The sequence below is a fragment of the Megascapheus bottae genome, chromosome 4 (assembly GCF_031878675.1).
Source record: "Megascapheus bottae isolate mThoBot1 chromosome 4, mThoBot2.hap1, whole genome shotgun sequence".
Taxonomy (NCBI): Eukaryota; Metazoa; Chordata; class Mammalia; order Rodentia; family Geomyidae; genus Megascapheus; species Megascapheus bottae.
The window spans coordinates 42,717,532-42,743,039 of NC_143512.1; the positions used below are offsets into that span (position 1 = coordinate 42,717,532).

At 40.2% G+C, this 25,508-nt stretch overlaps 1 protein-coding gene across 5 annotated transcripts in view; it reads left to right on the forward strand.

The window, feature by feature from the left end:
- Positions 1-25,508, forward strand: part of Mast4 (microtubule associated serine/threonine kinase family member 4) — a 415,893-nt gene that overhangs the window by 377,756 nt on the left and 12,629 nt on the right. For 3 of the 5 annotated variants that reach the window (XM_090331761.1, XM_090331762.1, XM_090331764.1), the window contains 11 exons: positions 102-240; positions 2,774-2,906; positions 4,217-4,382; positions 6,194-6,295; positions 11,985-12,107; positions 12,319-12,431; positions 14,568-14,695; positions 15,054-15,289; positions 19,771-19,971; positions 22,659-22,888; positions 23,278-23,400. In XM_090331761.1, coding sequence (XP_090187887.1) covers positions 102-240; positions 2,774-2,906; positions 4,217-4,382; positions 6,194-6,295; positions 11,985-12,107; positions 12,319-12,431; positions 14,568-14,695; positions 15,054-15,289; positions 19,771-19,971; positions 22,659-22,888; positions 23,278-23,400 — 1,694 coding nt within the window. The remainder of the gene's footprint in view (positions 1-101; positions 241-2,773; positions 2,907-4,216; positions 4,383-6,193; positions 6,296-11,984; positions 12,108-12,318; positions 12,432-14,567; positions 14,696-15,053; positions 15,290-19,770; positions 19,972-22,658; positions 22,889-23,277; positions 23,401-25,508) is intronic. The other 2 variants (XM_090331763.1, XM_090331765.1) reach the window with 1 other exon arrangement.

Sequence of the window (25,508 nt, forward strand, 5' to 3'; positions counted from 1 at the left end):
TATGAATAAAAGCAGTCCTGCAATTCTGCAATCTAAACTGCTGTTTTTCACAAATCTTACTTGTTGCTGTGCCTACTAAGTCTTTATCTTGTGTTTTGTAGGGGGAGACTGTGCTACCTTAATGAAAAACATGGGTCCTCTTCCTGTTGATATGGCCAGGATGTACTTTGCTGAGACAGTCTTGGCCTTGGAATATCTGCATAACTATGGAATTGTTCATAGGGATTTGAAACCGGACAAGTAAGTACATTGGGGAAACATGTCTTCTTTTTTAAGATACCAAACATTGTTTTCTTATGAGAGATTTTCTTTTAATGCCATTTACACTAAAAAATTCTGAACAATATATAACCATATACTGAACAGTATATAACCATATATATAGTTATTTTCATATAATTCTTTAAAGGGTACAAAACTTTAGAATAAGGAAAGACAAGATGATAGGGAGGGTGTAAGGGGAGGGAAAAGGGGACAAAAACATGAGAAGGGGTATCAAGTTTCGAGAAGTAATGCACACATTACCTGATGAATATAACTCTAACCCCTCTAGACATATTCCCAACAATAAAATACAATAAAAAATAAAATTTAAAAAGAAGTATGACAAATAGGAGAAATAATGACTATAGAGAGTTAAATTTTTAAGAAAATTTTTAATTTTGTAAACTATAGAATAGCACCATAGTAGACTACTAGCTGTTTCTAGATAGTTCCTGCATTTAATATCATAGTTATATAATCCTTCCCTATTTCAAGATAATATACTTGATGTTATACTATGGTTTTCTCACAGTATTTATCATGTTTTTATTTATATGCAGTTTATTTTGATGTCTGATTTGAGATAGAAAGATATCCTTTTCCCCAACTGACTAGCTATTAATTTTGACACCAGTTACAAAATATTGCAGACTTTTTCTGCTATGGTGAGATATCTCTATAATCGCTATACTATACAAATCTTAAGTATGTTACAAATTTTATGATAAAACAGACTTATACTCGTTCCAGAAAATCTGGAAAGTTCAACGAAAACAGAAGAAAAATTCCATCTGGAACACTTATTTCTTCCCAATAGCTTTTTTTCCCGATATATATATTATTGTAATTAATAGAAGGGTTACATTATATTCACCAGATAGAAGGTGCATTATTTCACATACATTGATACCCTTTCACATGTCTTGGTCCCCATTTCCCTCCCCCACCCCTGCCCTTCTTCTTGTTTGCTCCCCTTCCCTATCCAATTTCAAATAACCAAATACACATACATCCAATATATCAGATAACAAGGTAAAATACTGTACTAATATGAGATAACCAAGGGACAGCAAAAGAGATGAGAGACAACATAGTACATTAAGGACAACAATCACTCATATATGACTTTTGTTTCTATATCCTGGAGGTCCTTTCATTTTCTGTCATATGTATCTAGGTTTTGTTCTATTGTAAATCTTTGCTAGGAGAGCCCAAGGTTTCTACTGATTATGACAAATGAGGGAAACCATTGAGCCTAAGTTCCTTTGAGTCTAGCTTACTTCACATAATATGATTTTTTCTAAGTCTTTCCATTTCCTTACAAATGGGGCAATGTTCTTTCTGACAGCACCATAGCATTCCATTGTGTATAAATACCACATCTTGTTGAAACACTCTTCAACTGAGGGACATCGGGGTTGGTTCCATATCTTTGCTATGGTAAATAGTACTGCAATGAATATTGTTGTGCTAGTGGATTTAGTATGTCCTTGTTTCTGGATGATTGGTAAATGCCAAGTAGTGGAGTTGCTGGGTCATAGGGGAGCTCTATGTTTAGTCTTTTGAGGAACTGCCATCCTGTTTTCCATAGTGGTTGAATGAGTTTGCACTCCCACCAACAGTGGGAGTGATCCCTCCTGGCCACATTCCCTCCAGCATCTGTTGTTATTAGATTTCTTGATTATGGCTATTGTAACTGGAGTGAGGTGGAATCTTAGAGTTGTTTTGATTTGCATTTCTTTTATGACCAGAGATGTTGAGCATTTCTTCATGTGTCTATAGGCCATTCCTATTTCCTCTTTGGAGAAGTCTCTATTTAACTCTTTAGCCCATCTTTTAATGGGTTTGTTTGAGATTAGTTTTGGAGTAATTCAATTTTTTGAGCTGTTGATATATTTTAGATATGAGGCCTTTGTCTGTTGTATGGTTAGTCAAGATCTTCTTCCACTCTGTAGGCTTTCTACTTAATTTGCTAGCTTCCCAGTAGCTTTTTAAATTTTTCTATTCTTTTCATTATTTTAAATTGTTACACTCCTATGTATGTTATTAAAATTTTATTTCTTGACTTAATCTCCAACATTTAGGTTATATTCAAACACCAATATTTTCATGTAAAAGAACATCTTGTTGTTCCTTTGTTTTCTTTTGTTTTTCTCCAGGTTCTTTATCTGTGAGTCATTTAAATCCAAAATGGATTATTTATCTCTAATTACTTGTATAGGAGATGATAACCATTTCTATTTCCTCCTTTTGAAAATGGAAAAGGAATGAGAATTTTGTGCTTGCACTTTTGCTAAGAGTTTCATTGTGTGTACTGCTCCAGCAAAGGTCTGAGATGGCCCTCCCATCTGAATTACAATCAGCCTTTGGTATCTTTGTATGACTTCCTCTCTAGGCTGGATTTTGTCATAAAGTGGATACCCGTATACATAATAGTCGTAGGGGAAGCTAAAATAAATAGAAGCAGCATCAAAGTGATTGTGGTTCTCTGTGTCCTTGTGCTTTACAGCTTGTTGGTTACCTCCATGGGGCACATAAAGCTGACAGATTTTGGATTATCTAAGGTGGGACTAATGAGCATGACTACCAATCTTTATGAGGGTCATATCGAGAAGGATGCAAGAGAGTTCCTGGATAAACAGGTAGGCTTGGATGCTGTTCCATTCTACAGAGAAATAACAAGTGAGGTATAGCTAATGAAATTCAGAAGTGGCTTGTGTTGGCCATCTTCACATTAGTACCAGTGGGGTAGATGTCTGTATAAGCCTTACATTTAATAAAGCACAGATTGCTCCCATTTGTCTCTCCGGGCCTCTTTGAACTGTCCATTCCCTCTGTATTCTTCCCCCTGTATTATGGTCTATTAGCAAGACGAACGATCTAATTGCACACTAGTGAGAGTGTGAGAGAGACAAATGGAAATGTGTTTTTATAAGGATTTCAGGAGTCTCAGTAGAGTACTTGTGAAACTCATGATGCATTGTGCAATCTCGGATGCTAAAATCTGAACCATGGCCCATTTCCCTTTAAGCATGCCTCATTACCATGTGCCCACAATCTGTTCATTGTAAAGTTACTTAAGGTAAACACAGCGCCACTGTCCTGCCTTTGTGAAATAATCAGCATGAGAATTGGTTTCCTCATATAAATATCTCCAATAGTGACAGATTAAAAATGCACTATTGCTTTATTTATTTTTCCATTGGTTGTGGGGCTTGAACTCTGGGCCTGGGTGTTTTCCCTGAGCTCTACACCTTGAGCCACAGCGCCACTTCTGATTTTCTAGTGGTTTTCAGGGTCTTTAGTGCCTGGATGGCTTTGAACCTTGATCCTCAGATCTCAGCCCCCTTAGTAGCTAGGATTACAGGCATGAGCCACTGAGCCCAACTTGTACTATTGTTTTAAGCTGAAGAATTGTTTTTTTTTAAAAAATATATTATTAAATAGGTAAAACTACCAAAGGGAAAATTCCCAGTTTGAAACTGAACATTACCCCAAATTTAACACTGAATCAATAATTTGCCTTGGTCTTTGCACTTGTGTGTGTGTGTGTGTGTGTGTGTGTGTGTGTGTGTGTGTGTGTGTGTGTGTATGTATGCCTGCTGGGATTGGGGATTGATCTCAGGGTCTAGACCCTGTTCCTTAGCTTGCTTTTTCTTCTCAAAGCTTGTGCTCTACCATTTGAGTCACAACTCGATTTCTACAGTTTTGGAAGTTGGGAGAGTCTCATGAACTTCTCTGCCTCCACTGGTTTGTACTATTTTCTTCAGAGCTCAGCTTCCTGAGGAGATAGGATTATGGTATCCAACTTATTGTTAATGTTAAGATCATTTTTTATGTGATTCCATACAGTTAAACAGGTCATCTCTAGGCAAAATAATTGGGGTTTGATCATCTTGATCTTAATTCATTCCTAATATTCCAGTTATTCTAATAATGCAATCATCTTTAGGTCTGTGGCACACCTGAATATATTGCCCCAGAAGTGATCCTGAGACAAGGCTACGGGAAGCCAGTAGACTGGTGGGCCATGGGAATTATCCTCTATGAATTTCTGGTTGGATGCGTACCATTCTTTGGGGATACCCCTGAAGAGCTATTTGGACAAGTCATCAGTGGTAAATATCATCAGGAGTTATTCTTGAAGCTACTAGTGCAGAGCAGCTATTTTATATAAATCTGTTGAGACTCACAGTTTCTACTACTTTTATGTTAACCTTTATCAAGTAGTTGAGCACTCCTCATAGCCCCTCACTGACTTTCACAATCTCAAGGGTAATATGTTTTGAAATCTGATCTGAGGAAGTTTTGTTAACATGGAATTGGGAACTGGGCTGATGATGTGTCCAATTTTTATCATGTACTATTTTTTTTCTTTTTTGCAAAACAAATTGGTATGGGATTTACAAGTGATTTAATAGTTGTCCAGTTTTCCTTTCTATAATAGGAAAATTGTACCAGGGGGGGAAAAAAAGGTTAATGTGGGAAACATTTATATAAATGGGAAAAATGGCTAATGGCACACTGAAGAAATTAACAAAAAAATGTAATAAACCCTATAACAAATGTCTACCAAATAATAAATAATGAGAATGGGAAGGAAGCAAATTGAATCCACAGATTGTTAATGATTTCATTGGTAGTTGTTATGGTATAATGTTATTTCTGTAACAGCTGTTCATCTTTCATTTAAAATTCAATAACCTTTAGATCTTAACCTGCAAGCTGACCCTTACGACTGTTACGGGGCTTGTGGCAAAGCTAAATGATAATTAAATGGTATCCATCAATACCCTACCTGCTGATTTTGTCAATTTCTCCAAAACAAAGCTGAACAAGGACTCTTACTAAAAGTTGGTCAGACAACCTTAACACATCCACCAACCACCTCTGGTCTGTATTTCCAGGGCCACAATGGAATGTGGAAATAAAATTCATTGTGCATATGGTTGAGCCCCTTAATCACAATGTTACTTTCTAACATTGACTTTGCAAGCCAAGCATATTTGTAAACTTTAACAAAGTAGATTTGTGAGTCGCCTGCAGTGAGTAACCCCTTTATACAATATCTGTGCTTTTTATGGATTTATAACTAGACTGCTTTCTTACATACCAACGCCTGGATGGCAAGGGGAATCAACTGTTTAATTAACACAAGCAGCAAATGCTGGCTTTGTTCAGGATGCCTTACGGCTCTGATGCATATTCATGTTTTATTTTCCAAATCAGATTTAAACTGCAGCCGAGGAAGCTAGAGGCAGGCAAATACAGAAATAACTCATGTTTTTATTGCATTTTTATACACACAAGCACACACACCTATCTTTAGGCAAAACCTCTTTTAGAATAAGTACATATTCTAATATTTATGACATATTTTATATACTCATTATTATAATGACTTTGAGTATGTATCTTCATTGTTTGTGTTAACTTTGACCTTTCCTTTGACTTCAGAAGGTTTTTTGTTTGTTTGTTTGGGGGTTTTTTGTTGTTGTTTTTGCAAAACAAATTTTTGTTTCCTGGAGCTGAGGTACTCAGTGGCCAAAGCAAAATGAGACAGGAAAATTGCACTCTTAAATGATCCCTAATAGGTAATCACCTGAAACACAGGTGCTTAGATTCTATTGTATTAAATCCTCCTACTATCCAGAAGGGGTGACTTGTTGGGAGCCAATTCTGCCCACAGAAATACAAATCAGGAAAGTGAAAATGTAATTCTAATTACAAGATTCCTCCCTACCCCGTGGAAAGCCATACCATTTCTGTCCTGTTAAATAAATACTGCTCTAGCTTGGCTGTGCATTGGTGTCCATTAAAGATCTGAAAATGCAGAATCTGCTTTCATAAGCCAGGTGATGCCCATGCTGTTGGAGACGTAGACCACCTTTTGAGCAATAAAATGATAACCTACTTTTCTTTCTTCTAGATGAAATCAATTGGCCTGAAAAGGACGAAGCCCCACCGCCGGATGCCCAAGATCTGATTACTTTGCTTCTCAGGCAGAATCCCCTGGAGAGGCTGGGAACAGGTTAGAGTACATGCATTGTGATTTCCTCCCCCCTCCCCCCCCAGTAAGCCAGATAGAATGTTTTCTGGAACAATCCAGAGCATTGTTTGTGTTTTGGTTTTGTATAAGCAACATCTGTTAATTGATGTAGGACATAACTGCAACACATTAGAGCAATATTATTTGGGATTGATTGTGTTTTTTTATTGTTGTTCTTTCAGAGGGTTAGTTACTCTTTGTTTTTGTGTTTTGAAGCAGAAATTCTTAATTTGCTTCAATAAATAAATCCCAAGAATATACGCAATTCTTCTGTCTTGAAAGGCATGCATCTTAACTAACATGAAAATGATGCTCAAATATGTGGTTCTATGTTCTTTTTGCTTTTAATGTGTTCTGTAAGGATTTAACCCAGCATGTTATTACCCACAGACTTTGACGTGGGTTATCAGTACTCAAACTAATGACTAGAAATGATAGCCTGGGGTTGATTTATGCTGTCCTTGTGACCCTAGAAAGACTAACACCACTGCCTTACAGGATGAAGGAGAAAGGGGATTCATTTCTTGTCAGTTATTTCTCCTGACATTTTATTAGCACTTTATGTTTTCTTTCCTTTCATGTATTCTGGATAGACAGACTAGAGATCCCAGCATAAAGTCTCAGGCTGCCTGAGTGTAAGAATTTATCTCAGGCTCCACACGATTTTCTCAGTGAAAATTGTTCACTTGAAGGATGGTCTACTCTAAATAGTCTTACACTATCCCATTTAAGCAGAAATACCAGGACAAAATGTTTAGCAATTCCCTCCTACTCTTTTTTTCCAACATGAAATTATGACAGTTTCAAATATCTGTATCATTTTCCACATTTGCTCATGGATCCTTGTCGGGGGCTCTCTTATTATTTAGCATGGACTGATATATTACTAAAGTTTACAATACCTAAGAGCAGAGACTACCAAATCTGGGCCAAATCTGGCTTACTGACTGTTTTACTAAAACACAACAATGGCATTTATATACTTATTTAATATTGCCCCTGATACTACAGGCTCAGAGTTGATTAGTCATGATAGTTTGGTTCACAAAGACCGAAATGCCCAACCTGCATTAGTGAATCTAAGAAGGTTTAAAATGAAGGATTATCCAGGTTGTATGTTTGAGCCAAGCTTCTTACTGGAGTTCCATGAGCCTCTCCTTTTTCAGTGGTAGGCGGGTCTTTACTGAGTCAATGTAAGTCAAGACTGAGGACACAAACTGGGGAGGATGGTCTGAATTATCAGCTCTATGGCCAGGTGGTAGGTTTTCTCCCTTCTCGTTCATCATTTCCTCATGCATGAAAAGGAACCTTTAGACATCTCCATGGGGTCTGTAACCCTAGTTGCTCAGGAGTTTGAGATCTGAGAATCACTTTTCCAAGCCAGCCTGGGCAGGAAAGTTCATGAGACTCTTATATCCAATTAACTACTAAACACACCTGTAAATGGAACTTTGAAATGGTAGAGTGTTAAGCCTTGAGCAAAGGAAGCTCCGTGACAATGCCCTGCCTCTGAGTTCAAGACCCAGGACTGGCACAAAAAAGGAAATAGCATCTCACAGGATCATTGTGAGGATACAAAGATGTCATTGAAATGTGGTTTTTGGAGCCAAGTATGATGCTACTAATGCCATTTTGAATTTTCCGCATCTCAGAAAAAAAATCTCACTTTTTTGAAGGGATGGGGGGGGGAGATGGCACATAATCAGATACCAGCATAGTGGTGGTACCACCACCTTCCACCTGACCGAACTCTTGTACCTTTCCTCCATCCTATTTGCTTTTCTGCTCACCTGGAGTGATAAGCAAACGTGATATTTTCTAGCTTAGATGACCTGCAGTCAGATCTGCTTTTGGATCAAGAGATTCAAGTAACTGTCAAAGAATTTGTGTCAAGATTGTATAAGGGGCAGAATTTTAAGGAGTGATTATTACTCACTGGAGCCAAAAATGAGAAGCAGTGGCATTTGAAGATTGCCCTGTGATAATACAAATATTTTTTTTGATATTCTGTTCAACTGACCCAGAGAAAGGGCCTCCTAAGATCTGACTGAAAATATATTTGGATGGACATACCCTTTCTGAAGCTTTCATCCCTTCACTGTTCAAATGCCAGTTTGGGGAGATTGTCTACTTACTATACTACTCCTTTCCTTCCTCTAAGACTACTTAGATTTTTGATTGGGCTTGACTTAACACAGCAGAGCCTGGATGGTGGTCAGCATATCCATGTTTATGTATCACATGCTGCAAGTTACTTCTCTGCACATTTTCTTGTTGACTGCTATTTTCAGCCTTTTCAGGCTTAAACAGCTTGAGGAGCAAACCCCTTAGCAGAAGTCCAAAAGAGACATTTAAAAGACCCTACCGAAGCTCTTAGCATTGTCAAGAAGTGACTTTCAAACAGACAAGTCCAATATGACAGCTCCCAATAGGGCCCAGAGAAGGAGACTGAGGATCCTGCAGCCCTGCTATGCTGCTTCCAGCGACAGTGTTTTCTATTTAATGCATATTTAGCGGGCAAAATAATGCACCATGAAAATGTGTGAATATACATCGTCCCCAAGAGACTAGACAGGCTGAGAAAAATGATGTGAAGATTACAATGGGTGTTTAAGAAACTTCTATGGAAAGAGAAAAGTCAAGGGAAGACATTAGTGCTAAAGCAGAGCTTGCAATTTGGGCACCTTGTCCTACTTGAACTATAGTCTTGAACTTAGGGAGCACTAAGTGGCCCACTGGAACAGTCCTGTCTGTTATCAGGATCCTAGTTGTAAGGTCCTTGTCCTTGTCCTCTTGTCCTCAGCCTCAGCTTTTTAGTCTATAAGATGGGCATGTTACACACCCTGTCAAAATTATTGTAAGGAGTCAATGCAGAAATATTCATGAAGACCCAGGTGTGGTATAGTTCGTATCTATAATCCCAGCTACATGAAAGATAGGATAATGAGTTTCCAGTGATCCTAGGGAAAGCTAATGAGACCCTATCTCAAAACCAAAATATATGGTTAAAGGATATGGTACTCGCCTAGCTTGGGCATGGCCCTAGGTTCAATTCCCAGTACTATACAGACAACCAAAAAATCATAACAGTTTCTAGCTATGAACCTAGTGCATAACAGGATAGAATCCATTTCCTTTTCTTATCTCCATGATGAATTCCTACAGTGAGAATTATCTTTGCATGAGCACTTCATATTTATATGTCTTCAACTATATTAACTAACAATAGTTGAAACCAGAGGTCATCTACTCCCTTGCCTTGGTTTTCCCTTCTTGAGAAACCGAGCCTACTGATAACCAAGTCCTCAGTGGGGCACCAAGACCTAAGGTAAGAATTGTATGGTAGACTGTCAGGGGACAGTGACTCCTTGAGGAAGATCCATTTGTTATTATCTACAGAGAAGGAACAGAGCTATTTCTTTTTTTTTTTTCTTTTTTTTTTTTTTTTTGCCAGTCCTGGGCTTGAGCTCAGAGCCTGAGCACTGTCCTTGGACTTTCTCAAGGCTAGAGCTCTACCACTTGAGCCTCAGCATCACTTCAGCTTTTTTCTATATGTGGTACTGAGGAATCGAACCCAGGTCTTCATGCATGCTAGGCAAGCACTTTAACCACAAGGCCAAACTCCCGGCCCCCAGAGCTATTTCTTATCAGCAGAGTTCCAGGGGAGGGAAGACAGGACAATGCTATGGTCTAGAAGGTCCATCTGAGACTCTCACCTTGGAACAGTAGCATCTCTGGATAAAGTTGAGCAGCATGTGAAATGCTAATCATCAAAATGGAACCATCCAGAGATCCAGTGTCTTATGTACTACACATCCAAGCCTGACTGTGTGAACCTTATGCTGTTTGGCTGATGAGGGAATGGGACAGGGAAACGCTTAGGCCCTGTTGGCCTTTGTATCTACTGGATACTGAAAGAAAACGATAACTGGCAACTGAATTTGGGGAAACTGACTGGGACCCAGGATACATAGTGGACTGGAATGCAGACATATCGTGGAATGGCCAGATGGATTGGCTCAGTTACCCAGGCTTGGCAAATGTGAATCCGCATCAGAATTGTGCAGGAGACACAGTGGAGATGAGCAAACTACAGCATGCTTCCCGTTGTATACAACAACTTGTGCCACTCAATGTGCACCTGAATATTAGATTAGCTCTCTTCCTTACTATCTCACTATGTCTTTTTACTTAGTTTCTAATGGATGATTCCTACTTTGGGGATTTACTTTCAGTTATTCAATTTAAAGAAACATAACGTCTACATCATATATCATATTGGCATAGAATTGACCCACAAACCATAGGGACAAAAATATAGCTGTTATGATGCAGTTCAGACTAGAGTGATAGAAACTTGGAAAACACCTGGATAGAATCTTCAATATAGATTCTTATCCACTGGTTTGCAAGAAGAATCCACTCTCCCCACTGCTGGGTGAGTTTCCTTAGTTTTCTTTTTCTCTGTGCACTCCCTGTCCTCAGAGCTCCAGTTACCCTTGGCTAGATTTCTTTTGGCTAGAGCCAGAATTGTGCCTTGGACTAGAGGAGCCCAATTCAGACAGAGCCACATCGTTGAAAGACACAGACAGAAGCCTTTCTTGGAACAAAATCCCCAGTCCATTTTCCATCTAGCTTGCATTTCTATCTAGCTGTTCCTTTTGTATCCCACAAAAGGCAGGATGGGAGGCACGAGTGACAACTATAAGAGGGAAGCATTTACATTCCAACCAGAAGAGCTATCCTAGTTGGAGGGGGGTTGGGGGGGAGAGAAGCTGATGGGGCCCTGGGGTTTGTCCTTTGAGAAATCTCTTCCTAGTATTTTTACAGAACCAATTTTTTGTTCTCTCTTTTATGAATGTGTGGTACTCTCCCGGCAGGGTAGGGGCCTGAATCTAATGCTGTGACTTTTATATCATCTTATGATTTTATGTCATACCTCTCTTCATGTGAGGCATAACGTTCATATTTTCTCTAAGTCCTTTCCTTGAAAATTACTCTTTAAAAATCATGAACTGAATTAAAAACAACTCATCAAATTGTGCTGTTATGCTGATATGGCAAGAGGAGCCTGAATTTAGAAACTGATTGAATTTTTTTTATTGGATGTGGTATAAATCTATCAGACATGGCCATCAATCCCTTGCTTAAGAATCTAAGCCAAAGAACCTAATTCCTACATATGCTAATGAGCAATCCAATAAAATTGAATGGTAACCGTTATATAGTATTTAGGAACAATCCATCATTATTAATCTCACCTCTAGAGGAATTATTGCTGTGGACACATTTTACACCTTGTTAGAATTTTCTGGGTTTGTAATGAGTGAGTCTGCTTTGGGCCAACATGTATCCAGATCCCTAGGTTCTGCATAATGTGATTTTAAGTGGCCGCATCATTAACCTTTGAAAAATGGAGGAAGTCATGGAAAAATTAACAAGGAGAAACTGTGCCTTCGCACACTGCTGTTAGCAAAATCACATCTCCTACTGATTGATTATGGGAACGAAATTTTTTGAGTTTTGGTAGTCAAGTGAAAAAGTTATGATTTCTATGATGTCTCATTCTCTGCTGATATTTTGGGAAAAAATGGTTCTCTAGCCCTGCTGTGTGTCTTGGCATGGACAATAGTTTACCGTTTCCTCTCTGCTTCTGCTTTCCCACTTCCAGGTGGAGCGTATGAAGTCAAGCAGCATCGTTTCTTCCGATCTTTAGACTGGAACAGTTTGCTGAGACAGAAGGCGGAATTTATTCCCCAGCTGGAATCCGAAGATGACACAAGTTATTTCGATAGTATGTGCATTATCTGACAGAAGACATCTTTTGGCTTTTGCTTCATTTTTTTTTTAAAAATCCAATTTTGAGCCTTCAAATCTCATATCTATAAATTCTTAAACATAGTACATGACCCATACTATAAGGTCCAGAATTAACTAATTAAAATATCTAAATTAAAAGCCGAAACTCTGAGTAATTGAAATTGTCCCCAACCATTTCTGTGCAGCTCGATCAGAGAAATATCACCACATGGAAACAGAGGAAGAAGACGACACAAATGATGAGGATTTTACTGTGGAAATTCGGCAGTTTTCCTCATGTTCACACAGATTCTCAAAAGTAAGTTACATGGGGCATCAATGTTCAGAGAAGCTGGGGTAGTCTCCTATTGGCCAGTGTCTGAACTAGATTTTAAAACCATCTACCCTCAGTAGATGTGCTGGAGGTCTCCTGTGCTTAAAAACTCCTTTCCACTTAGAAAAAATAATATGACCTCATCATCTAGATAACTAGAGGTCTCCATTCTAGGGGGAAGTATTTTTCCCTTGAAATTAATATTCTTTTAAAGTATAGTAATAATTTTTAGGGAGCCCCATTGGTTCATGACTATAGTCCTAACTATTTGGACAGCTGAGATCTGAGGATCTAGGTTAAAAGCCAGTCAGGGCAGATAAATCCTAGACTCTCCAATTAACAGTGTTTGGAAGTGGAGGTTTAGATCAAATGATAGAACATCAATCTGGAGGGGGTAGAAAGGGGAGAGACTAAATGAGAGCCTAAGTACCAACACACAAAAAGGATATTTTTGTTTTAGAGGGTTTTTTTTGGGGGGGGGGTGGCAGAGGTGTTGTTTTGTTTGCAAGACTTGGAGTTACATCTATATATAGCCATCTCTGTGTGGTAACTATCTGATGAACTTGCTTATGACCCTCAGTCTAGCTGTGGAGGTCTCACTCATTAATTACCTTATAAAATAATTAAAATCTTATTTAAAAATCTTACAATTAAATTTTATAAGAAAGTGAATTTGTTGGGAATAAAGCCCTCTCCTCCAGTCCCTTACTGTGGGATGAAAAAGGTTTTTGTTTCTGTTTTTTCCTTTTTGAGACAGGGTCTATCTGTATACTATAGGTTAGCCTCAAATATTGCAGTCCTTTTGCCTCTTCCTTCCATGGAAAACTATTTAGTCAGTAATAGAAAGTGTAAGTTATAATGTAAGTCAGTAGGAAGCCAAACTAGAAGATAGGGGGAAGGTAGAAAATAATAAAATTGATGCTTGAGAAAAATGCCTTTTTACAGATACTAAGATTTTTTTTAATCTAAGAAAATTGATAGTTCTGAGGTGGATAGGGCCCAGGGAATGGGAAAACAAAAACAAACAAAAAAACTAGAAATAAACCTAGAGGGCACCCTGCCTCCCTTTTGCTATTCTCAGTTGCTACAAGTTTTCTGTTGCCATGGCATCATGCATGATTATTATTTAGCTTTTCTATAACATTTCATGATTTTAAAGTGCTCTGTGGGTTTTTTCGAAGTGATTACCTAGAGTGGATCTGCAAATTGTCCAGTGCTACCCTCTCTCTATATAACAATGTCATGTGGTGGCTACCCTACCCAGAGCCAGGACAAAGCTTTGCTAGCACCAAATAGACACAGCTGTCCTCTGATCCTCCCAAGTCCAAGACTTTCAAATACTGTTTCCTGCTTTGCCTTGAAAAGTGTTTCTTTTTTCCCATCTTTTGTTCTCTAGCCTAATCTTTTTCCCTAATCACAGTTGATCATAGGCGTGAAGGTCTTCCTTCCACGTGGGAACACCCAGTAGCTTAACAGAGCCATGGGGTCCACTTCCCCACCCTGGGCAGTCAGTGCCTTTCTTTGAGGTAGCAAAGACTTAGAAATGGGGAGAGCTTGTGTTTATCTCATCTCTGGTCTGCTGAAGGAATCTCAGTATTAGGACAGGAAGCCTCTTGACTGACACTTCCCACTAAGGATGGAGCACACCCACCCAGATCTCATAGCAGATGGTTCGTTCTTCGCTTTGCACTCAATCCCTTTCCACCTCTGATGGGCAGCCAATAACCTTTCTGTGTTATTTCCTTTTTCTTATTAGCATTGTGATTAGAAAGTAATCAGAGATAGGTAGTAATTCTGAGGCCAAGAAACCCCCGTGTGACTGTTCACATATATAAAACCCAAGACATAGAGGATAGGGGCTTCAGAATTGATTGCTTTTATACAGAAAAAAAAAGAAATATAATACACATATAGACCCTTCATTTCAGTAGTCAAATAAACAACATTTAAAGAATTTTCTGGATACCTGGTCATAGTTCACGCTTCAGCCATAAATGGAGTTTTTTTAAATTAATTAATTAGTTAATTAATTTATTTATGTTTACCTCCCAAGACATGGGTTTTGTCTGACAAGCTCTTTGTAGAAGATACGCACAAGCACTAATTATTTTTGCCTTCTAGGTTTTCAGCAGTATAGATCGAGTAACTCAGAATTCAGGAGAAGAGAAAGAAGACTCTGGGGACAAAGCCAAAAGCACACCTTTGCCATCCACGGAAACATTAAGCTGGAGTTCGGAATATTCTGAAGTGTATGTGAGATGCCTCCTAAATACTCCCTGGCACAGTAGCCACCAGGGCAGCTTTGGGTTTCATTTCATTTTTTGCTTAGGGAATATCAGAATTTCCTGAAGAGGTAGAGGTATTTAAATGCAGGTGCTGGATTCTCCTGTGGAGTTTCCCACCTACTTAGTCCATGTGGGGGCGAGTCCTGAGGATGTGTGTTTCCAGTGAGTTCTCATTTGGTTAGCACACCTAGGCAACCACTGCACTAGATATGTATGTCCCAGCCAGGCACACCCTAGTTTGTTGTTCCCTGGCTCTTTCCAACATGTGCTTTCATCATTTTCCTACTTTATATAGCTGACTTTGCTTTTGTTTCCAATTAAGGCAACAATTATCAACCTCCAACTCTTCAGATACTGATAGCAGCAGACATAAACTCAACTCTGGCCTACTTCCCAAACTGGCTATTTCAACAGAGGGAGAGAGAGATCAAGCCACCCCTGGCCTTGGAGACCCCCATGAGGAGCCTGAAAAGCCAGTTCTGCCTCCTGAAGAAGGAGCCCAAGAGGAGGCTGAGGTCACCACCCCAGCCAGTACCATCAGCAGCTCCACCCTCTCAGGTAAGGTGCTGGCACTGTCTGGGCACTTGGAGGTACCATACTGAGAAGTGGCTCCCAGGCTGACCTGGCCTGGTAATGAAGATGAATATTTCAGGAGTCTGTAATCTCGGTGTAGCTTCTCATTTGGGGCAGAGGGACATACTCCTGAGAACACGGTCACGTGTCTCCCCCACCTTGTTTAGGCTGGCCATGCTCTGATCTTATCCAGCCTCACTTTCACAGCTGGCTTCATTGAGGTCCCCAGCAATGAGAATGTGGTAATGTTGGAGAGCACAGTCCCAGATATTGACATAAAGGTATATCTTATAGAATTGTGGGCAACTCAGAGTTTGGAGCGGGAGACAGTATCAAATAGTCATAGCCTCAAAATTATATTCTGAAAAATAGCTTGTGTCACCCATATGGAAAAGTGAGCTTTCCTCCCATGCTGACCTGATTTCTCTGACAGTGTGGTGCCTGTTAGACTCACACGGAGTGCCGCCTGGTCCCTTCTCTGTGAGACTCACAGGACAGATTCCAGCCTGTGCAGTACTGGAGAGGGGAAGGTGAGACAGAAAAATCGGTGTGTAGCCTAGTGCTGTTGGCTCATGCCTGTAATCCTAGCTACTCAGGAGGCTGAGATATGGTCATTGCCAAGGAGTCTATGAGACTCCTATCTTCAATTAACTACCAGTAAATTGCAAATAACATTGTGGTTCCAAGTGATAGAGAACTAGCCTTGATCCAGGCCCTGAGTTCAAGCCCCATGACTGACAAAAACAAACAAACATGTGCGTTCATGTGCTGTTTTACTGCACTGACATGAAATAACTCCATGGCACACAAAAAGATACTGTTGGAGTTCCCTCAGAATATGTCTTCAAAATACCATTTGGTTTTTATCAGAGGTGTTATACACAGTATATACCCCTATAGAATAAGCAGTGCATATTTATGCCTTTGCAAAAGATGGAACATGGTATGGCTTAGGTTGCGAAAATAAATGTTTTCATTTACTATATACTATATTGACAAACATAATTAATTCCAAGAATTGTCCTCAACATTTTTTGCCAGTCCTGGGGCTCGAACTCAGGGCCTGAGCACTATACTTGGGCTTTCTCAAGGCTGGAGCTCTACCACTTGAGCTAGAGCTCTACCACTTGAGCCACAGCACCATTTCTGGCTTTTTCTATGTATGTGATACTGAGGGCTTGAACCTGGGTCTTCGTGCATGCTAGGCAAGCACTCTACCACTAGGCAAACCCCCAGCCCTTTCCTCAACATTTTTTTTGGTCAGTTGTGGGGCTTGAACTCTGGACCTGGGCACTGTCTTTGAGCTCTTCAGCTCAAGGCTACTGCCCTGCCCCTTGAGCCACAGCCCTACTTACAGTTTTCTAGTGGTTAATTGGAGATAAGAGTCTCAGGGTCTTTAGTGCCTGGGCTGGCTTTGAACTGTGATCCTCAGATCTCAGCCTCCTGAATAGCTAGGATTATAAGCATAAGCCACTGTACCCAGCTTCCTCAACATTTTTAAACTAAGTAAATATTCAGAGCCTAAGTTGTTTTGGAAAAAATAATAAATTACCTAAAAAAAGAAAATCCCAACAGATTTACAAGCTAGGATTATTTCAGCCTCACTGAAGAATTTAGGTCTGCCAAGCCTGGCAGCCTACACCTTGTATTACCAGCTACATGGGTCTGGAGGATCACTGTTTGAAAACACCCTCACAGCCCAAGTACAAACGTAAGATCTCATCTCAACAAAGTAATCAGGGTATCGTGGTGCCATTTATTATCCTAGTTATATGGGAAGCCATAGGAAGGAGGGAGATGGCCCTAGATTGATTTCAGGCAAAAAGCGGGACTCTATTTGAAAACAGCATACAGCAAAACCTGCTTGGAGGAATGGCTGTAATGAGTATTAGCTTAGCAAGTGGAGTGCCCTGCGGGGAGGGGAGGGAATGCTGGTGAAGAGAGAGAGAAAGAGGGGGGCAAGAGGAACTTCACATCTGATTAGAATCAATTCAGGAGAAAAATAACATTCAAACTTCCTTCATTTTTCTTTTCACCTCACATCTATTCCTGTTGGATGATTCCACTTATTCTAACTGTAAAGCCAGGAGAATATCAACATAGAAATAAGTGAAGAGGCATCTGTTGCTCTACAATTCCCAATCATTTATAGTCCCTCTTCATGCTCATAGGAAGTGTCGATATTTCAGTATTTTGCCTTCGTGGTCACAAAGTTCCCCAGCGGTTGTCCTGTCCTTTGTTTGCTCTTCCGTGTTACCCCCAGGTACTCACTACCAGAAAAGTAGGAGGTAAGGGAGGGGAGGAGTGTCTAAACACTTGATTGATTGCTTTCATAATTAAAAATCTCTGCCTGGATCCTGCCATGCATCTTGATTAATAGTTTCAAACCACCTTTCTCGCTTTCTCTCTCTCCCCCATACACACACTAAAAATAATCAAAGACCCAGGGGGATGTACAGAATAAAGAGATGAGTTGATTTGCTTATAGCCAAGGGTAATTAGGGAACCTGAAAACCGTGACTGTATTAAAATTAAATTTGTTGATTTTTATATTGCTCCACCATCAAAAGAAAGGAACCCTTGACATTTAGAGAACATTAAGGTGACATTATCCATCATTGGCAGAAAAGAAGTATACACTCAGATGCAGTCCTGTGAGATGAGATGGAGAGAAGAGAGGGAGATAAAAGAAGAGGAAATGGTATCTTGATACTTAGGAAAGCGAACTTTATGACTGTTTTTCTCTTTTCATGATTGCATTGTATCTGAACCCTTGAAATCGTAGGTATGGTGCTTAATATACCCAATAACTCGTCATAATTAAGAGATTCCACTGTACATTTATCATTTTATTCATGTCATTGAGCCTATCAAAACCAGTTACAAAGAGGAAGGAAGTGTCTGACTCACCCAGTGGTAAGCTCAAGTTTGGAAAGATAGAATTTTTGACTAGTGAATCAGTTCTGACCAAGTTCTACAGGCTACTGGTGGCTTTTTAAGGAACAGAAGAAAACGGTTAAGCAAGAATGTTAGCACACAGAAGCAAAAAGATTTGTGCTTTAATACTATCTTTTTTGACTAGTCAGGTGGATGTTAGGGGAAAGTTTGAAAAGAACCTGTGCCCGTTCTAGCCCTTGTGTCTCAGTCTTCCCTTACCAGAAACTGTAGAACCATGAGATCTGTGTGTCCACTAGACTCTTACCTCTAGACAAGAGCTTGACAGTCATGTGTTGTAACATAGAGTGTAATGGAAGTGTTTGTTATGTTGAATTAGATCAACTCTCTTCTAGGCAAAGAATTCCATTTGGTCAGCATTTTTAAATCTTCTGGCTAGATTTTCAGAGGCTCTTGCACAGTGGTGTTACACTCTCTACATGGATTGTAGTTACAAAGGTCTTAGTAGAGCTGAGGATTTTTAAGCACAGCAAATTTATGATATGGACATTATGAATGTTATATTTCTGTTTCTTATAGAATTTATGAGATAAACATTGCCTCTTCTCAATGGATGACAATGTGTTATCATTGTTTTTTTTCATATATTTTTATTGTAATTAATAGAAGGGTTACATGATATTTGCCAGATAGGAGGTGCATTAATTCAAATACATTGATAACCTTTCACATGTCTTGATCCCCTTTTCCCTCCCCCCACCCCTACCCCTCATCTTGTTTTCCCCCCTTCCCTATCCAATTTCAAATAACCAAATACAAATATATCCGATATATCAGGTAACAAAGTGGGATACTGTAACAATACGAGATAACCAAGGGACAGCAAAAGAGATGAGAGATAACATAGTACATTAAGGACAACAATCACTCATTATATGGCTTATGTTTCTATATCCTAGAGATCCTTTCATTTAGCATCTTACTATATGGCCTTACGTATCAAAACAAAAGGAAAACAGGAGCTAAGAGTAATGTCTCACACTTGAAATCCCAACTACATGGGAGAAGGGTGTAGGTGAGCCAAGATTCCATCTCAACAAATAAGCGAGAAATGGTGGTGCATGCCTACCATCTTAACCAGGCCTAGTGAAGTGTGTCTGGGAAGGATGCAGATTTGGGCAGAGAATGATACAGAATGACTTTGTGACAAAAATGATCAGCAACGTTGCTGGTTGTCATCAGTGGGTGATCATGGGGGAACTGCTGGCATTAGTGGGTAAAAGAAGCTGCTTTCCATATGTTCTTAAACAGAATTGAGAACCGATTAAGAATTGAGCAGCCATGTGTACAAGGAAAGCCAAGGCTGAACAGACACCTCTTCCATCACACCCTCTTCCACCTCTCCTTTCTCTTAACCAATCATGTGTTTTTCCTGTTGGCCTGACACCAGGTGGACTCAGCTAACCAGGAGTATGTTTCCCAGTATTGATCTTTCCTTCTCTTCTTACCCTTTCTCTGCCTCTTCTGGCCTAGATTTTCCTGAATGTGTTTGTTCCTTCTTCTTTGTTCAGTTGGCAGTTTTTCAGAGCACTTGGATCAGATAAATGGACGGAGCGAGTGTGTGGACAGTACAGATAATTCCTCCAAGCCATCCAGTGAACCTGCTTCTCACATGGCTCGACAGCGATTAGAAAGCACAGAGAGAAAGAAAATCTCTGGGAAAGTCACAAAGTCCCTTTCTGCCAGTGCTCTGTCTCTCATGATCCCAGGAGGTAGAGAGTCATCTACTCGCATGAGATTGTGTGATTTGTGCATGTGTGCATGCATGCCCTATCCTCCTCCTTCCCAACTCAGAATGCCACAGAGATGCCAGATCACTGACAGCTAACATGGGTAATGTCTCAGAACAACTGTTAAGAGCTACGGTACTGCCTACAGACCCCTGAATTCTTACCACAGGACCTCTGGGGGTTCCAAACAACACAGACAGGGGCTTTCATTCTCACTTTCCTGAATATATTTTTTTTTTGCCAGTCCTGGGGCTTGAAGTCAGAGCATGAGCACTGTCCTTGGGCTTTTCTCAAGGCTAGCACTCTACCACATGAGCCACAGCACCCTTTCCAGCTTTTCTGTGTTTGTGGTACCAAGGAATCAAACCTGGGTCTTTGTGCATGCTAGGCAAGCACTCTACCACTAGGCCACATTCCCAGCCCTGAATGTTTTTCTCTCTTTGTTATTTTTTCCCTCCAAGCTGAATGATAAATTTCACTCCCTGGAATAATTTTTCTTCTCTAGACTATATATCATGTATATACTTTAAAAAGCTGTATTCAGCATCTGTGTGGGAAGCCTAAGTATAGCTTTTCACAGCTAATTAATGAGGAAATAGACAAAGAGAGTATAAACTTTTGCATTTCTGGAGATGCAGAGTATCACAGATGGCCCTGAAAGAATTTTAAGTTTTCCCAGTCCTGTGGGTTGAGGTCCTCCTACTGGTAGGTAAATCATTCTTGGCACTTCTGTTTTGTTTCCCCTGGAAACAGCTGACTTATAATTTTGTTGGCTTGTGCTGTATTTCCACAGCCTGATGTTACCTCTGCTGGTCGCTTCTGTGGTCATTCCACTGGTGGAGTTGAAATAGATACCTCATGATGGTGACATCATGGCAATGACAGGGAAAGGAAGGGAGTGGAACCCAATTGTGTTTACAGATGGTTTGTGTTGAGAAGAATGCAGCCGCACATGAAAGGGATTATGTACATTTCTTCAATTTCATGTTTATGCAGAAAGAAATTTCACATACACAGATACTCGTTTGGGGATAGCACTCACTCTAGTAGGTTCCTTTCCCAAATGTGCATCATAAAGCAGAGATCTATGTCCTTAGTCTTAATAGCCCTTCATCACCCAAAAAATGGCTTCAGCACATCTATACTTTCAGGAAAGTTAGGCCTGGTGTGGTCCAGTCTGCTCTTGAAAGCAGTTTGAGACAGTCCACTCTTTGATAGAGGAACTTAATTCACAAGGGAAATCAACCTGGGAGAGTCCTCTTCCCTCCCACTTATGTCCCTGCCTGTTGGTGTGCCTCTCTTTACTTGGCTAGGGATTAGCAAAGAGAAGTGGTGGGGGCACATTGACATTGGAGTAGGAGATCACAGGTAGGGATACACTTTTCTCCTCTTCACACCACTTAAAACCTGGAACACGTTGAATGTGTGTACTTCCAGTTTATTGTAGCCACGGTGGGAAATGGGTGGCATGTCCCTGTGAGCTTCCACTATCACTGGGATCGTACAGCTGGGTCCTGGACTAGGCTTCCATTTAAACATCAGTACTTACTCTACACTTCTCAGACACACACAGATTCCCGTAACCAGTGAAGACTATTTTTAGTGCTATAAACTGATTAAAAATATGCTAATGTCTTATCCATTGAGGCTGCTACATAATGTAAGACCTTAGACTTAGTAATTTGTCAGCAGCAGAATTTGTTGTGCACAGTCTTGGAGACTGGAATGTGCACAGTCAAGGTACTAACAGATTTGGTGTTGAGTGGAAACTTGTTCTTCCTAGCTGGCACCTGGTACATGTTCTCACAGGCAGAAAGGGTGAGCAGGACCCCACAGGCCTCTTTTCTGCATTCACCAGAGGTTGAGTCATTCCCAGGCAATCACTTTCCCAAAACCCCAACCTCTAGTAAAGTTAGAGCTTGTAGGTTAGCTTTCCACTTAGGAACTTTGACAGAACCACAGACATTCAGAGCACAGGAGTTCGCTTATAATCTTGTAGACTTTGGGGTGTGAACTGAATTTCTCTTTAGATTTCTCTACATTACCTGCCTTATTCTACAGTAAAACTTATGTTTGCAGGTAATAAATAAAGAGAATCAATTGCAACCAAAGTAATTACGTTATGGAGAGTTCGCCACGTTAGTGGGTTTTTTTCAATTAAAATGTGTTAATTAATAGTACTTTAATGACATATCAGAAAGCAGGTAGTAAATTGAACATGCTTTTCCTCGCCATATATGGCTGGAAAGAACCAAGTGAAATAATTGAGGATGAGATTTGGAGTCCAATGTCTTAACTGTGGTTCATATACTCTTCTCTGCATACTTGAATGCATGTATCTATAACTAACTAAACAAGATAAAAAATATCACATTCAGAAAGTAATCTTGTAATTAGAGAACTAAACTTATAACTGTTAAGTATTAATTGAAATTTTAAATAGAAGCACTTTTGCTGTTTTCTTGACAGGTTTCAGTTTTGCAATCCATGCCAGAGCCAATGTAAACTTTTTTTTTTTTTTGGCATAATTCTTTCCTGGTTTTTCCATTGGACATCATTGGGTTGTTTTGTGGGGTTGTTTACCATTCTTGGCTGGGCTCCCGTGGTGAGGGCTGGCTGCGTGGACACGATTCCAGGAAAGGCCTTGACAGCTGACTTCTTTGTTGCAGATATGTTTGCTGTTTCTCCACTGGCAAGTCCGATGTCTCCCCACTCCTTGTCCTCAGACCCCTCCTCTTCTAGAGATTCCTCTCCCAGCCGAGATTCTTCGGCAGCTTCTGCAAGTCCCCATCAGCCCATTGTGATCCACAGTTCGGGGAAGAATTATGGGTTCGCTATCAGAGCCATCCGGGTGTACGTGGGAGACAGCGACATCTACACAGTGCACCACATCGTCTGGGTAAGCACAAGGGTCTCACCGCGCCTCCACTGTGCCTCCTTCCCAGCCCTGCTGGAAAGTGGAATCTGACTTCAAAGGCAGCATCGCTCCCAATTCTGTCCTGTGCCTGCATTTTTGCATGCCGCAGTGATAGACAACATTCTTTCATTCTCCTTTTTCATTTCTTATTCCCCTACTTTGTTTTCAGAGTCCACTAGACTTAGTTTTTAAATGGCAACAGAGGAATTATCCTATCTAGAACAAGAGAATAAGACGAGGAATCATGATTTGGATTTCCTATTAGGAACAGAATTGAGGGCAAGAGTAGTCAGAGTAGCCTGACCGAAGCAACAGGCATTTGAGTTATCATCAGTGTGCTTATAGATCTGTACTCTCCTTTTGGAATTTAGAATGTAGAAGAAGGAAGTCCAGCATACCAGGCAGGACTGAAAGCAGGGGATCTGATCACGCATATCAACGGAGAGCCCGTGCATGGACTTGTCCACACAGAAGTTATAGAGCTCCTGTTAAAGGTACTGTCTTCTTTGTGTCTGGGCATGCAGAAGAAGCAGGTGTCCTAGAGGGATGAGTACTAAGAGATCAGTTTCTTTAAGGCCCACCTCCTGTGGTTAGTCTCACCACTGAAAAGAAAGTCACTAGTATGAGATTTCACATAGTGATGAAACTACTGTGAATTCTCCAGCTTTACATCATGAAAGACTATCCTTACACCTGCATGCTCATTTCCTCATTCAGTTTTTCTCCTCATTCTAAGGTGTGCATAATAAAAGTTCTCTTTATGTGCTCCACATTGTAGAATCTGATTTGGAATTATCTGTCCAAAAGCTCCCTGCATGGGTAAGACCCAAGGTGTTCATTTCTCTTGGCATCTCTGATCATGAGATGGAGCAGCTCTCTCTGTTAAGTATCTAAGAAATGGGAAGCCCAGTATGGTTTATGATTTTCCAATCCTTTAGCTATGAAAGTCACCTGAAATGAACTTAAGAAGAAATGCAAAGGCTCATGATTCTGGCTAGCTGCTTCCCCAACAGTTCTTGGTCCTGTGGTCCCTGACACACAGAGACATCCTTTGGGGATAAGTTTTTGTCCCTCATATCCAGTGTATAACCCTTTCCAGTCTGTAGAGACTTCAAGGGAAATAGACAAAGGGATTTTCTGTCTCTAAAAATGATCTTCACCCTGTCTAGGAACCTACTTTGCCCTTTCTTGTTGGAGAACAAGTCTGTAGGAAGCCTTTGCTTCGCTGTCATTCATTCTACTGGAGATTAGCATCACTGATTTGTAAAACACTAAAGAGATTTCAGATAGTACTATATACTGCATTCTTTATAATATGTATTATATGCAAAACAGCTCCTGCTACAGCAGATGTTTTCATCATATCCCACATCTGCTCATTAAAGCAGAAAACACAATAAATAATAAACAACTATACACTCAGGGAATACACACTTGTTTGTTTTGCAGGGACATCACAGAACGTATTTTGTGTGACTTAGCCTGTATCTTAATATGATTCTGGACTTTGAAATCTTCCCTTTCTGCTTCTATGAAATTCAAAAATGAATTTCCCTCTAAAGATTTTTGGCAAGATCTCTTAGCAGAATCAGATTGTCCTCTGTGTAACATCTTGCCTCCTCTGGCTATAGCCACACTGCCATGCACAGCCCCCAGCCTTCTTTGCTGGCTGCAGTTGTGTGTCCCAGCATTTTCTGTAGCTTGGTGGCATGGAGCCCTGGCACCCTTCAAGGCAGTGGTATGTTTTGTCACAAATCCAGGCAGAGGATCCTGCCTCTGGTTCATAAAGAAAGCACCCAGAAGGACTAACTAGTGTAATGAAACAAAGAGGATACAAGGGATTTAATTATCTTCCCAGCGAACTGTGTAATCACTCAGCTCTCTTCCAAATTTAACCAACGGTTCTTGAAGAAAGAGTCTAAAAGTGATGGGTATCAACAGCAGGCTTAGCCTCAAGGTAGTAGCTCTATTCCCATAGTATCCTGCTCTACAGGATCCCAGGGCATCCTTGCAAAAAGATGTTGGGAAGGTCATCACATAGGGCTACATGTGCATACTTAGAAACTCGTGTATAATATCTGTTGTTCAGATTATAAACATTTTCTGCCTTGTAGATTCACGCTGGGCTTCATTTTCACCTCACTAGCTCAAGTAGACGTGTTTGTGGAAGCCCAACCTTACACAGACAGAGAAACTTGTCCAAAATTTAAGCATTCTTGACCCATGGAATCACAGACACTGTGGATTATCTAGTTCACTTCCCCAGTAGCACATGAATCCCTTCACACAAAGAGTTAATCTGCCACAAGGAGATAACTATTCTCATTTGATGTTTAGGTAGCATCAGTCTTTCTAAAATCGTTAGTGATTGGCTGAAACCTTTCTCCACCCCTTCCTTATTCACAGAGCCTATGCAGACCCAGGCATATCCCCACTTGTGTGATAGCCTTCCACATTTACCTTCTATAGCCAGACTTCATGTTCACCCAGCTTGCTGTCTAAGTAGGTAACATCATTTAAAACCCACAAGGCATAAGAGACACCCTAAAACTTCACGAGCTCCTGCTTTAGTCATATCCTTTCTATGTCTTCTTGGGAGAGT